The 12452-nt window shown below is 36.4% G+C and overlaps 1 protein-coding gene across 1 annotated transcript in view; it reads right to left on the bottom strand.

Moving 5' to 3' along the window:
- EYS (eyes shut homolog) overlaps positions 1–12452 on the bottom strand; it is a 725122-nt gene that overhangs the window by 646320 nt on the left and 66350 nt on the right. The window contains 1 exon segment of the mRNA XM_053974015.1: positions 6167–6326. Coding sequence (XP_053829990.1) covers positions 6167–6326 — 160 coding nt within the window.

Below are 12452 nucleotides of genomic sequence, written 5' to 3'. Positions count from 1 at the left end.
GATGTTGTACATTGTATCTGAGAAAAAGGAAGCAATATAGGTTTTGCCTGGATAGCCATACTTTAAAGAGGAAATTTGATATTCAAAGCTAAAAGATGTAAGTCTGAGGTCTTTTAAAGAACTAAAACAGAGCTACAGAGATCAGCTTTGTAATGAAAACAGTCACAAGATCTACACTATAGCATTATTCATCTTTCCAATGCATTATATACGTTTAAACATGCTATAATTTTATCTACATTGCCCACCTTATCATGTTTTAAACCCATTAGTGTGATAGGTGATTTATAATGCTGTTGGCAGTTTTTGTACCTTGGCAAGGTCTGAAACTGTGTACTTGGCCGAGTAAGCACAGGTTCAGCTGAGAAGCAGAAAATAATGTCTCCATGGTTATTACAGTAAATCTTAATTTAAGCACTTCAGGTTCAGAAGACTTTTTGACTGATTTTGCATAAAAGACCTACAATCCTCATGTTTTCTGTTGATGATGTGATGGTTTTTTCAGGGTGATATATAGCTATTTGAATGCTCACTATCTATCCAGCTACTTCTCAGTTTAGAGAAAGCTACAGTTTCCCTTGTCACTAACAGCAGATTTATATATTTGGGAATAAGAATGAATAATAAAGTGATGTTCTCAATAAGAGACTTACAAACTATTCACAGAGGAAAAGAAAAAATCCTTTTAATTTTTACTATGAATGAGTAAAAAAGGAAAAGATGAGTTAAAAAGGAAAAGATAGACATCAATAGCTGTAAACCCAGAAGAGCCAGACAAATTAAAGCAAATCAGCACAGTTCTAACTCCTTGACAGGTAAATCTTTGAGTTATATGCCTTAATAAAATGAGGCATGGTAGGTTGGTAGGAAGTGGGAAGCAGGAGAATAAAATGGTAAACTATGTAACATGCACCTGGACTTGAGGTCAGACTTTCACAGGAATACATTGTGAATAGGAAACACTCCTGCTATGTCCCTGAAACTTTTCTACATTTAAAATATTCAGTCAATTATGTAAAATTCCTCTTTAGTTTGAGTTCTGGATTAATAGTCCCAGAAAGTCAAGTATCATGTACTTCTCTTAAAAAATACAAGCTTGATAGAGGTGAGTGAAAGACATTTTTGGAGTTCATGCGCAGATGTAGCTCTCTGAAGGATTCCATATGCCAAGTTTAAGGGCGTATTTTAAAGCATGTCTTCTAGTTGAGAACTTTACTAATTATATGCTTAGAAATCCAGACCTTGATATAGCCATGATTCTTAAAAAAACAACAGCATCTTTAAGTTAACCATAACTATTCTTAATGAACAAAAATTCCATCAAAATTCCTACTTACCCAAATGGGCAAAATACACTGTGTACAGCAAATTAAACCAGAAACTGAACTGTTAGGAAACATGAACACACTATAAATATCTGCCTGCACTGGGAGCATTTTGTTCCATTTTAAAAGCAGGCAGAACTTAAATACTGATATTACATTTCTCCTTGAATTTTCACGTAGAATGGTTTTTCATGCGATTGCTGCATACCAAAATTATAGAAGTATTTCCAGCACAAAATTTCAATAGCTTTAGTATTTTGTGTGGAAATCAAGACCTGAGAAAAAATTCTTGACTTGAACTACTGTAGATCATAGTTGGCTTGGAGTAACTGCAAGTATGCTACAACATCAGACATTAGCCCTAGCCCTCACTTATTGTCCAGGAGTTTATCTGCTTCAAATTAAATATTATGCCAGTATGGGTAACGTGTCCTTTTTATTTTTTCATTGTTTACTTTTCTATCCTTTCATGACAATTAGTACTGTTGAATGCCCTAGACGGACTGAAACTGTTGTGTTTTCATGTTAATTAATCATGCTATCATCTTAAATGAAGGGTCTTAGTAAGGATCAGTGTCCTTGCAACACACTTTCTGGTGAGGCATCACCTTGAGTCCTGGGTGCAGTTTTGGGCACCACAATATGAGATGGATATAAAGCTGTTGGAGAGCATCCAAAGAAGGGCCATAAGATGAAAGGGCCTAGAAGGAAAACTATATGAAGAGCAGCTGAGATCACTTTGTCTGTTCAGAAGAGACTGAGGGGAGACCTAAATGTGATTTTCAACATCCTCAGGAGGGGAAGAGAAGGGGCAGGTACCAATTTCTTCTCTGTGGTGACCAGTGACAGAATTCAAGTAAAAGACATGAAGCTGAGTAGAAGAAGGTTTAGGTTGAATATCAGGAGAAGGTTCTTCCACCAAAGGGTGGCTGGGCACTTCAACAGGCTCCCCAGGGAAGTGGTCACAGCACCAAGCCTGACAGCACTCAAGAAGTATTTGTAAAATGTTCTCAGGCAGGTGTTGTGATTTTTTGTGTGGTCCTGTGCAGAGCCAGGACTTGAGCATGGTGATCTTTGTGGGGCCCTTCCAATTTAGTACATGCTATCCTTCTGAATTATAGAGTCAGTGTAACTCATATTTTTTCTTAGATTTTTACTGGCATTGGGAGAGAGCTGCATTGCAAGAAAAGTTAAAGGAACAGACTATCTAAAACCGTTTTCCTTTCACCCGGACTAATGCTATATGGACACACCTCCTAAAAGGCATTTTAAAAAGCAGGTAAGGTTTCTGGGTATCTGCTGAAGAGGATTAGAATGAGAAGTGCTTTGGTTGTTATTATTGCTTTCTGTCAGTTATCTCTGAAAGTTCTTCTTTAATAAAAAACTGAGTCTTCTGAAAAGTAACAAGCTGTTCCCTTTTTATTCACCTATGAATGTAAGTATTCTGAGTGAATTCCTGTAGCACTACTTAACAAGTGACTTCTTTTATTCCATTATTTCACTTCATGGTCATTGACATTTGGGATCTATGTGCCCTAACCATTTCTCTTTCAGAGGTGACAATCACAATAACATATAAAGTGCAATGAACAAAGCTTAAAATGGCAGCATCTGTTGCTGAGACAGATACTGATGTGTAATTCCAGTATGCTCCTGTAATATAGGGACCTCCCATGATGCTTCAAAAATTCCTTTACTTGCTCACCTTTACGATAGGGATTAGAGCTGTGGGGAAAAAAAGTACTATTCTTTTTATCTATTTGAGTTTTGAGACTGAGGAGATTATCACTGTACTTTGACATGAAATAGAGACCTTCCCCAAATATTCTAGAAATGGCTGAACTCTTGCCTGCTAACAACTTGTATTGAATTAATTCCTTATTTTGCTTCACCTATGTGAATAGCTTTTGCTTGACCTAATGATTTATCTTTATCTCAACTTTTCTTACTTTTGTGCTTCTGATTCTTTCCAACACCTCACTGGGGAAGAGTGAACAACCAGATGTTCGATACTTAACTGCCCACCAAGGTTAAAATATGTCGCCACTGTATCCTTGAGAACAAAAGATTCAAAAAATGCGCATTTGACCAGAGAGAAGGATTAAAATTAGGCCATGTGATTTTTTTGTTCACTAGTATAAGCATTGCCTTAACTAGACTTTGAAAGATACAGGAACTTTTATATCCCATATCTCGTTCTCTAGGACATTAGTTATTCTGGCACCAGAGATACCTTCTACAGAATACTGTTTCAAGTGTCCTGCACAGTTCAATAGGGCAATCTCCATCAAAGCATGTTTATATAAATTTCCCATATACCTGTAAAAATTAGAAGATCTGTCTCAATAAAACAATGAAAGAGAAAAAATAAATTGTGGATAAATCTATGAACAATCTTAATGAGTGTTATAAAAAGTTTTAAGATAAGGAAAAAATATGCAATTGAAGTAGTACTTTAAACTCCAGTTAGTGAGTTTTCTTGGGATTCAGTTTATTTTAGCAGTAGTAAGATTATTTTAATTACAGGACTTTTCTGTGAAATAAGAATGAAGTGTCTATCATGCCAAATCAATTCTTGCCAATATGATTGCTCTACACACAAGGAAAGATAGCAATAAATTAGAGAAAGTTTATTCAAGGACAATTGGTCTACTGTGCAGGACCTGAGAAATTGCCGATATGGATGGTTTCAATGTTTTCAAGATACTACTTACAAGCACTGTTGTAGATTCGAAGGTTTTTATCAACTTTCAGAGAAGAGAAAAATTAAAATGAAAATAAGAAACTAACAGTAGAAAGAAATTGAAAGCACAAAAATAATGACACCTATTAAACAAAAATAACTATATATTATAACCCTTTATTCTATGAGCATTTAAACTTAACATTTACTTTCTGAGTAAATGACTCAATTTTTTTTTACATATAAACAGAAATAAAAACTATAGTTTAAAATTTCATGTGTATATATTAAATTTCTACAAGGTTTTGTTAAAGAGTATGGAACCAAATTGAAGTGGGTTTATTAGTTTTTTAAATCAAAGTTCTGCTTTTCACAGCTGAAAATGTTACCTCATGTCATATTTTGTGTTCCCTAAGATGTTCCAAACATGATTTGAACATTAATGCAAAAGCTGCAGCTGTAGTGATTATAATTTAAAAACACAATTAAGAACCAATAGATGTGAAACTAAATAGCCTTTCTGGTTGCAGAAACTATTTAATTCAGAGTCACGTAGATGTACCAAAACTGCTACTACATTTTCCTTCAGTCTTACCCTTTCCAAATACATAAATTAAACAGTAAACAGGTATAAACATTTTTTTTTTAATGGATAAAGACTGAAGAAGTAACTGGTTATTACAAAGCAGAAAAATTTAAAAAATAAAAATTCTATTGCAATATGTAGTACCCCTCACAACAAGAATTTGCAAAAAAAGAATCTTGGCCTCATAGCAAGATGTCCCTGAACAATAAAGTTGTTTCCACTTGAATTCAGTCATGACTCAGTATTTGGCAATGTTTAATTCTATTAATTGCATATATTTATTGCCATTTATTGTAACCTGTTAAACTTTTGTTTCATGGTAATATTGTACACTAGAAACCTTAAATTATCTCAAAAGCTTTGAAGTATTATACTGAAACATTACTGTTATTCACAAATACATAATTATAGGTGTTGCACCAATTTTTAAAAACTGAAAAAATAGACTGAAAAAATAAAATCCTAAAGGGAATAATGGAGAAGTGAAAAAAAAAAGGTTTATAGATAAACTCTGGGTTATTAAACTATTATTTCTTTTTCAATGGTAGTAGATTTAAAGTCTGTTTTCTCTGTGTATTGCCATCAGTTCTTTAGATTAAATTAATTTTCATTCTTTGGGTAATAAATATTGTTCCTATATTTCAAATGATTTTTAAATTTCTCTTAATATTTCTGGCACTTATCTTTAAATCAATGTACATATGGTTAATATCTCTTTCCATAATATTACCTAAACCTGCAGTGAATCACATTTGTATCTTCTCTTTCAGTTCCCTCTGTAGACAAAGATTAGTGAAGGATTTTAGAATCCAGCTTCAATGAGCTTCTATTTAAAGGATAAGGCTGAAGGAAAAATCAGAAATTATTTTCTTTGCCACTTAAAAAACATGTATGTTTAATATAAGCTACTTTCTTAGGCTTCTTTTGTATCTAATTAAAAGAGAAATATTGCTGAAGAAATTGTGTCAATCACTAACAAATATCTGACACAGTGGTTATAATCCCTCTTTAAAAAACTGACTTACTGATAATACAGAGAACCTCAAAGACTAGGCTTCAGTTATGTAAAATGAATCAGTTAATCCCACACCAAATTAAATTTTAGAAATCACTGGTGGTCCACTAAGGTATTTAAATAGAAGGTGGAATTCCGCTCTCAAAAGCTAAGTAAAGTTATCTGAGTAAATACAGGCTGATAAAAACTAACAAATTTCCTGAACCCCATTTCTCTCATTAATTAGATATCCAGGAACTATAATTAGATGTCAGACATATAGCTCACATGCAAAACTTTTATATGTAGACATACACTTAGTCTCTTAAACTGAAGCTAAAGCTAATTCTAGAACTATTCTTACTGTAACCTTTATTGGAAGATTCAAAAGTAATCTGTTAATTCCATTCAGATTTTATAGGCATCACAGCAGAGAAATGCAGAAAATGCAGAGAGGTGTGATTACTCTCCAAATACTTTTTCATCCTTTTTTTTTTAATACAGCATACTTATATTTGTATATTTAAAAGGAAATTAAACTAGATGATTTGCATCTACATGATTTCTATATGTCTTACCTGTAAAATCACGAGGACACAAACACTGAAACACAGGTTGTTCTCTCAGTTGACTCATATCAATGCAAGTTGCTCCATCAGAACAATTATTTCGGTAAATTAAACATGCATTTTCAGCAAATTGGCAAAATTCTCCTGTCCATCCAGGTGCACAGAGGCACTAGATATAACAAACACAGAAACAAACAAACACAGAAAACTCAAAATAAAAATGCAATGTGAAAGTTTGTAGAATTTTCTTTGGGTTTTGTATTTTACTACTGAGTAAAGGTGTGGTAGAATGCAGAGTGTTGCACCCAGTTGAGACTATTCTTCATGCCTATATTTGCAGACGATAAAACAGTTGAGACGCAAAACTCATCTACCATGTCTGTTGAAAAATTGTGGGGAAAAAAGGATATGAGTTGGGGGAAATGGTGAGATAATTACTGAATTACTGGCTGTAAGGGATAAAAATGCGAACAGGAGAACTGAGTGTGCAAAAAGATTTTAAAGGGGTAGACATGAGAGAGAAATTGGGCAGTGATGATAACAAAGCCTGCAAGACAAACACTGTCACCAACTAGTAATCACAAAACATAGTTCAGGGTTTCTGTTACACATGCAGACTCTATCTGTCAAATAAAATAAATTAAAATTATTTGTTCAGAGGAAATGGGAAGATCTGAAGCTTATATTAGCTTCTCAAAAGAGTCCTGTAAAACTCATACAAGTGCTCTGATTAAATATAATTAATAGAAACTTGCCTTGGATCCCATTAGAAGGGCAATAAAACAGTATAGCCAACAGTAGCATGCAAGTATTTCCGAACACTGGAATGGTATACCAGATTCACAATGCACAAACATTTTACGTGAGTATGTGTGCACATGACCACCAAAGACAGAAAGATGCATTGTAGTGACTCATACAAGTAAAAAGATAGTAGCCAAAGAACAAGATTAGCATAAAGCACAGAAAATAGGCAGAATATATTGCTGACTACAAAAAAAAAAAATACTGTAAAAACCCCAAGGCAAGTAGTACCAGGAGGAGACCATCATTTTTTGAAGGGCGGGGGAGTGCTTGGGGGAGATAAAATATTGCAAACCATCAAATCTACAGAGGAAGGATGGAGACAGAAGACAAGCTCAATTCAGTAATGACTTCTCTCATCAAAGAGCTCATGAGACAGATTACCTTGACCTTTGTTGTTAAGTACACCAGGGACCACAGCCGTCAGCACTAACCCTTCAGTACCAGCTCCACAGCATTGAGTGATCACAGAGAATTTAGAATGCAAATGTTACAGAGTAACAGTATGTAGGTGTACTGACAATGCCTAACAATCTTCAAAACTACTAGCATTAAGTATGCTGTTTGTGAATTAATTCATTCAAGTTTGTTTTAAAGTTTAAAGCTGGCCCTACCTCTCAGTCTTTTAAGCATTCCCTTTACAGCGATCTCTGATTCCCTATCTGACATATATATTTTGTAAAAATGAACAGTACTTAGGTGGTCAAGTGAAAGCTTCAAGGGAACTGCACTGATGCAAATCCCTTACTGTGAGTCTCTGCATTCAATGATTGAAACAGCAGATAACTAAAGCAGATTGCCATCTCCAAAGTGACCTAGCTGTAAAAGGAGCACGATAGCCTACGGAATAAGTGTGACTTATCTTCCAAGGCCTGGAAGAACACAATGTTCTCCAGTAGCTGTATATTCCTTTTTATTTTCTGCATTTTTATTCCTGCATCACTCTGTTATGACAATGCCCACACACATCCCTGACATTTCCTGATTTCCTTCCCCTTGATCTCCAGAACACCTTTCACTGTTATGTACTGTCCTTGTCCTTGATGTTATGTTTGGTTAAATATGACACTACTAGGTGAAAGGTAATAAGAGGTAAAAACAAGAGGGCATGTTTTAGGTAACTGTATATATGGATTTGTCTATCTTAGTCAGTTCACAAACCTTATCTCAGGCAAACCTATAGAAACATGATTTATCCTATATGCCAATATATTTTACATTCATAGGACTCCAGAATTATTTAGGTTGAGAGAGGACTTTGAAGGTCATAGAGTCCCACTCCTTGCTCAGAGCAGGTCAAATTTTCAATGCAAGCTGGTTGCTCAGGATCTTGTCTACTTGAGGTCTGAACATCTCCAAGGATGACAATTCCACAGTCTTTATGGGCAACTTGTTGCAGCACTTAAGTACACTCACACTATATTATGAACAATTTCTTCTTACTACCTAGCCCATAATTTCCTTTGTTGCAACTTCTGCCAGTTGCCTCTCACTCCAGTGTCATGCACTTCTGAGAAAAATGTGGCTCAAGCCTGATTGTGATCACCCAGTGAGAAGATGAAGAAAATAATTATGTCCCCATTCAGCTCTCTGTTTTCAAGGCTTAACAAAGACAGATCCTTCACCCTTTCCTCATATGCTGCAAAGTTTTCACAATGTTGATAGCTCTCTCCTAGACTTGTTACAATTTTGTCAGTCTTATTTTTTGTACATTGAAGTTCAACACAGGAAGCTTATCAAGTGCTGAGCAGAAGGGACTGATGATTTAACTTGACCTGATCTCTGTGCTTTTAATAATGCAAGCCAGTATTAGATGAAGCTACCTACACTTTATCATGATTTGGTTACATTGGCCCACTCCCTCATGTTCTATGGATGTATCCTGTCAAGCCCTTTGAACATTTATAAATACCTTCATTGCCTAATGGTCCTGGTTGGCATTTCTCTTTAACTAATAGTATTTCATTCCTCTAAATTTTTCCACCTGGCACAGGACTTGGGAAATTTAAAAGCACATATTATAAGTGAAAACCAGAGCACAGACACTGAATGTCATCCACCTCATTCAGCAGCGGGCATACATTTTCCTTGATCTCATTTTTTCTGCCACTGTACTTATACAAATTTATAAGAGTTTCTCCTTCATGAGTATTTTTCATGAGGACCCATTTGGAAATTCTCCCTGACTAGACTCAACCTTTTACCTACCCAGTCACTAAACATTACTATTTATTGGTAAAAACTGTTTAGCCAGTATCTTATTTCTTTCCATGTCTTAAGTCGATTCTGCAAGAAAGAACTTCAAATAAGTTTACTGAAGTCTAGTCCCTATTTCTAGTGGATACAGGTTAACTTAAAAAAATTTATTCTCAGAGATGGAATTATGACTGTAGTTGTGAAAACTACATTTTCCTTTTCCTCTAGGAAAGTGACTTTTCTGCACCTGCAGTGAAAGGTATTGCTGTCAAGACAGCATTCAGGACCTGAATGACTATTTCTAGACTATGCCTGAATCATTTTGAGGATAATTGAAGGACAAGTCTTAGGGATGTTTAAGCCAGCACTTTCCACAAACAAGCTTAATTGTAATCACCTCCATGGCATACTGGTATGATAACCTTTCTTTTTTTCCTCCACAGTTTTCACTTGCCTGGTAAGATGGCTTGCAAAATGAAGATGTTCATGTGTAGACTTCTTTACCCCTTTTAAAGTACATGGAGAAAATTCCAACTCAACCCAAAATTCAGGCATTAAACTGGGTATGAGTGCTTTCAATTTTTGATTTAACTTACATTATTCTGTTATGCTGTTAATTCCTATGCTCATATTTCCTTCTTTGCCCACTCCTCCCTGCTACCCCCCATTCCACAAATACAATCTGAGTTATGTGTACCTCCTTAGAAGTGTTTCTATTTTCAAATTTTTCTATAGGTATTTTTAACATTAGGAACTGGAGTGACTGGTTTGTGACAAAAAGGCTTCAAGAACTGTGAACATGCTGCTAGGCTAAATGCTTAAAAATAAAGAGTATTTTTATTTTTCTGCACTGATGGAGCTCTGAAAATTGTTTAAATAAAGAAAATAAAATCCTTAGCTTAATTTAAAAAAAAAAATCTGCTTACATATTTTTGTATATAAAGTTCATTCCTAACTGAAATTCTAGAAGTCACTCACAATGAGAAAAATAACTGCAAGAAATATATAAAAATTTAGCTTATAACCAACAAAAGTGTAGCTTCTTAGTGGATTGAGGGATTTATTTGGGGAGAATGTTTCACTCACTTTCTTATTTGAACTGATAGCTCTTAAAACTTTATAATATTGATAATTAACCTACAATACACCAGGGCACATAAGTGACTTTAAACCTTAAAAGAGAAAATTAATTGGTCCTAACTTATTATATTTGTCAAATTTGTAGACAACACCAAGCTGAGCAGTGCAGGTGACACACCTGAAGTACGGGACATCATCCAGGCTGCTGAACAAACTTGAGATGTGGGTCCATGAGAACTCACAACAAGGTTCAACAAGGCCAAATGTAAGGTCCTGCACATTGGTTGGGGACACCCCTGGTACTAACATGGCTAAGGGGAAAGGGATTGACAACAGCTTAGTAGAGAGGGTTGGAGGTTGGATGAAAAGCCACACATGAGCTAGCAATGTGTGCTTGCAGCCCAGAAAGCCAACTGTACCCTGGGCTGCATAAAAAGCAGAGTGACTAGCATGTCAAGGGAGGTAATTCTGATCTCTGGTGAGATCCCGCCTGGAGTGCTGCATCCAACTCTGGGATCCTCATTACAAGAAAGCCATTGACATTATAGGAATGGGTCACCAGCAGGGCTACAGAGGGCTGGAGCAGCTTTCCTAAGAAGACTGGGTGAGAGAGTTTGGGTTGTTCAGTTTGGAGCAAAAAAGGTTCTGAGAAGATCTTCCTGTGACCTTTCATTAAAGAGGACTGTGGAAAGATGACTGGCTGTAAAATTAGAGGAAGCTGAGAAGTTATACCCACATCCTGACAGAAATTAGGTATGGCAATTATAGGGTAAATTACAATCATTTCTCCCTGGGTGGAATGCAGTTGGCATGCTCAAAACCTATTCCATGATAATTCCCGATACACATGAACTGGAACTATAGGCACCTGCTAAGGGGGGTGGAATGGAGGGTGGAGCAGAGTGGAGACACCACAGCCAGGCGCTGTTGAAATCCTTGCAGGGAGGGGAACTCGGTGGTGCTTTGCAGCTGAGAAACTGCACAGTACCTGTCAGCCAGGGGAGATAGGGAAAGATATCCTGCTGCTGAGCTAGCAACTCTGGAAAAATCTCATTCCTCTGATGAACTTGGTTCATTATAGCCTGATTGTAAGATCATTGTGCACCTTCACAACAAAGTTATACCCCACCAAGGTGTGTGCTATTTTTTTGACTGTATCTTTAAAAGTGAAGTGACAGAATTTTACACCAATCAGTAACAAAGGTATGTATGACTAGAGTTACTCAAGCTCCACCTAAACATAGAGAGATAGTATAAAAACAAGTAGACAATGGAGGAAAAGTTAGGAAAGACTCTATCATAACTCCTAGGATCAGTCAATAGGTTGAACCTGTCTTCTCCCCCATAGGGACACCTATTGGATAAGAATTGTACTCTGTCCACGTTGAATGTTTTTATTGCAGATCTTACCTTTTCTGTGTATTGCTTTGAAGATGTTTTTGCAGTCAGATACTACCATTGAAAATCCTTGAAACTTAACCTTTCACAATTTTATATTAATAAGGAATGTTGGTCTGTGAACTGTTGGTGTGAGTCCTTCACAGGCGCTGGCAGTCACTGGCAGAAGGCAACATACTCAATGCGGTGGAAGACCCAGTGAGGGATCACAAGGTGGGAAGGCCTGCTGAAGGGTCTCCCTCATGCTGTTGGTGTGTGCCCCTGAATGAGTGTCCAAGACTGAGCACCAAGATGTTTCCTATTACCATCCCAGTAGCAGTTGCATCTGGACAGTTTTCCTTATCTCCTGTTAATGGGCCCATCAATGTCTTGCCACATGACTCAGAGATAACACTCTCCAGGAGCCAGTTCTGTTTAACAGGTGATTAAGAACACACCTTGTGACTCAAAATAACATCAGCCCATTGTGAGATGCTCCGCCCAGGGGGAGAAGCTAGGCATTCCCACCTGGATAAATCCAGGGATTTCTAGACAGAAAAGCAGCCTTTCCATAGGTTTCCGAGAAGACACAGCAACCATATCTGCCACTCCAATTTGGACTGCTACCAGCACGCTGGCCAGGTTGTATTCTGACTTTGTCAGTGGTCTTCCTTTTGTATCATTGCATGTATTTTTGTCTTTTTTTTTTTTCCTTTTCCCAATAAATTGTATTTATGACTTAAGAGTCTCTCACTGGTTTTGCTTTCAAACCAGAACAATGAGTCAATCAAGCCATTTTCCAATCTAGCTGGACTGCTCAGTGAAGGGTCCCCATAAT

The sequence above is a fragment of the Vidua macroura genome, chromosome 3 (genome assembly GCF_024509145.1).
Source record: "Vidua macroura isolate BioBank_ID:100142 chromosome 3, ASM2450914v1, whole genome shotgun sequence".
Taxonomy (NCBI): domain Eukaryota; kingdom Metazoa; phylum Chordata; class Aves; order Passeriformes; family Viduidae; genus Vidua; species Vidua macroura.
Note: the sequence above shows the minus strand (reverse complement) of the source record. Positions and strands in the feature narration are given on the sequence as shown.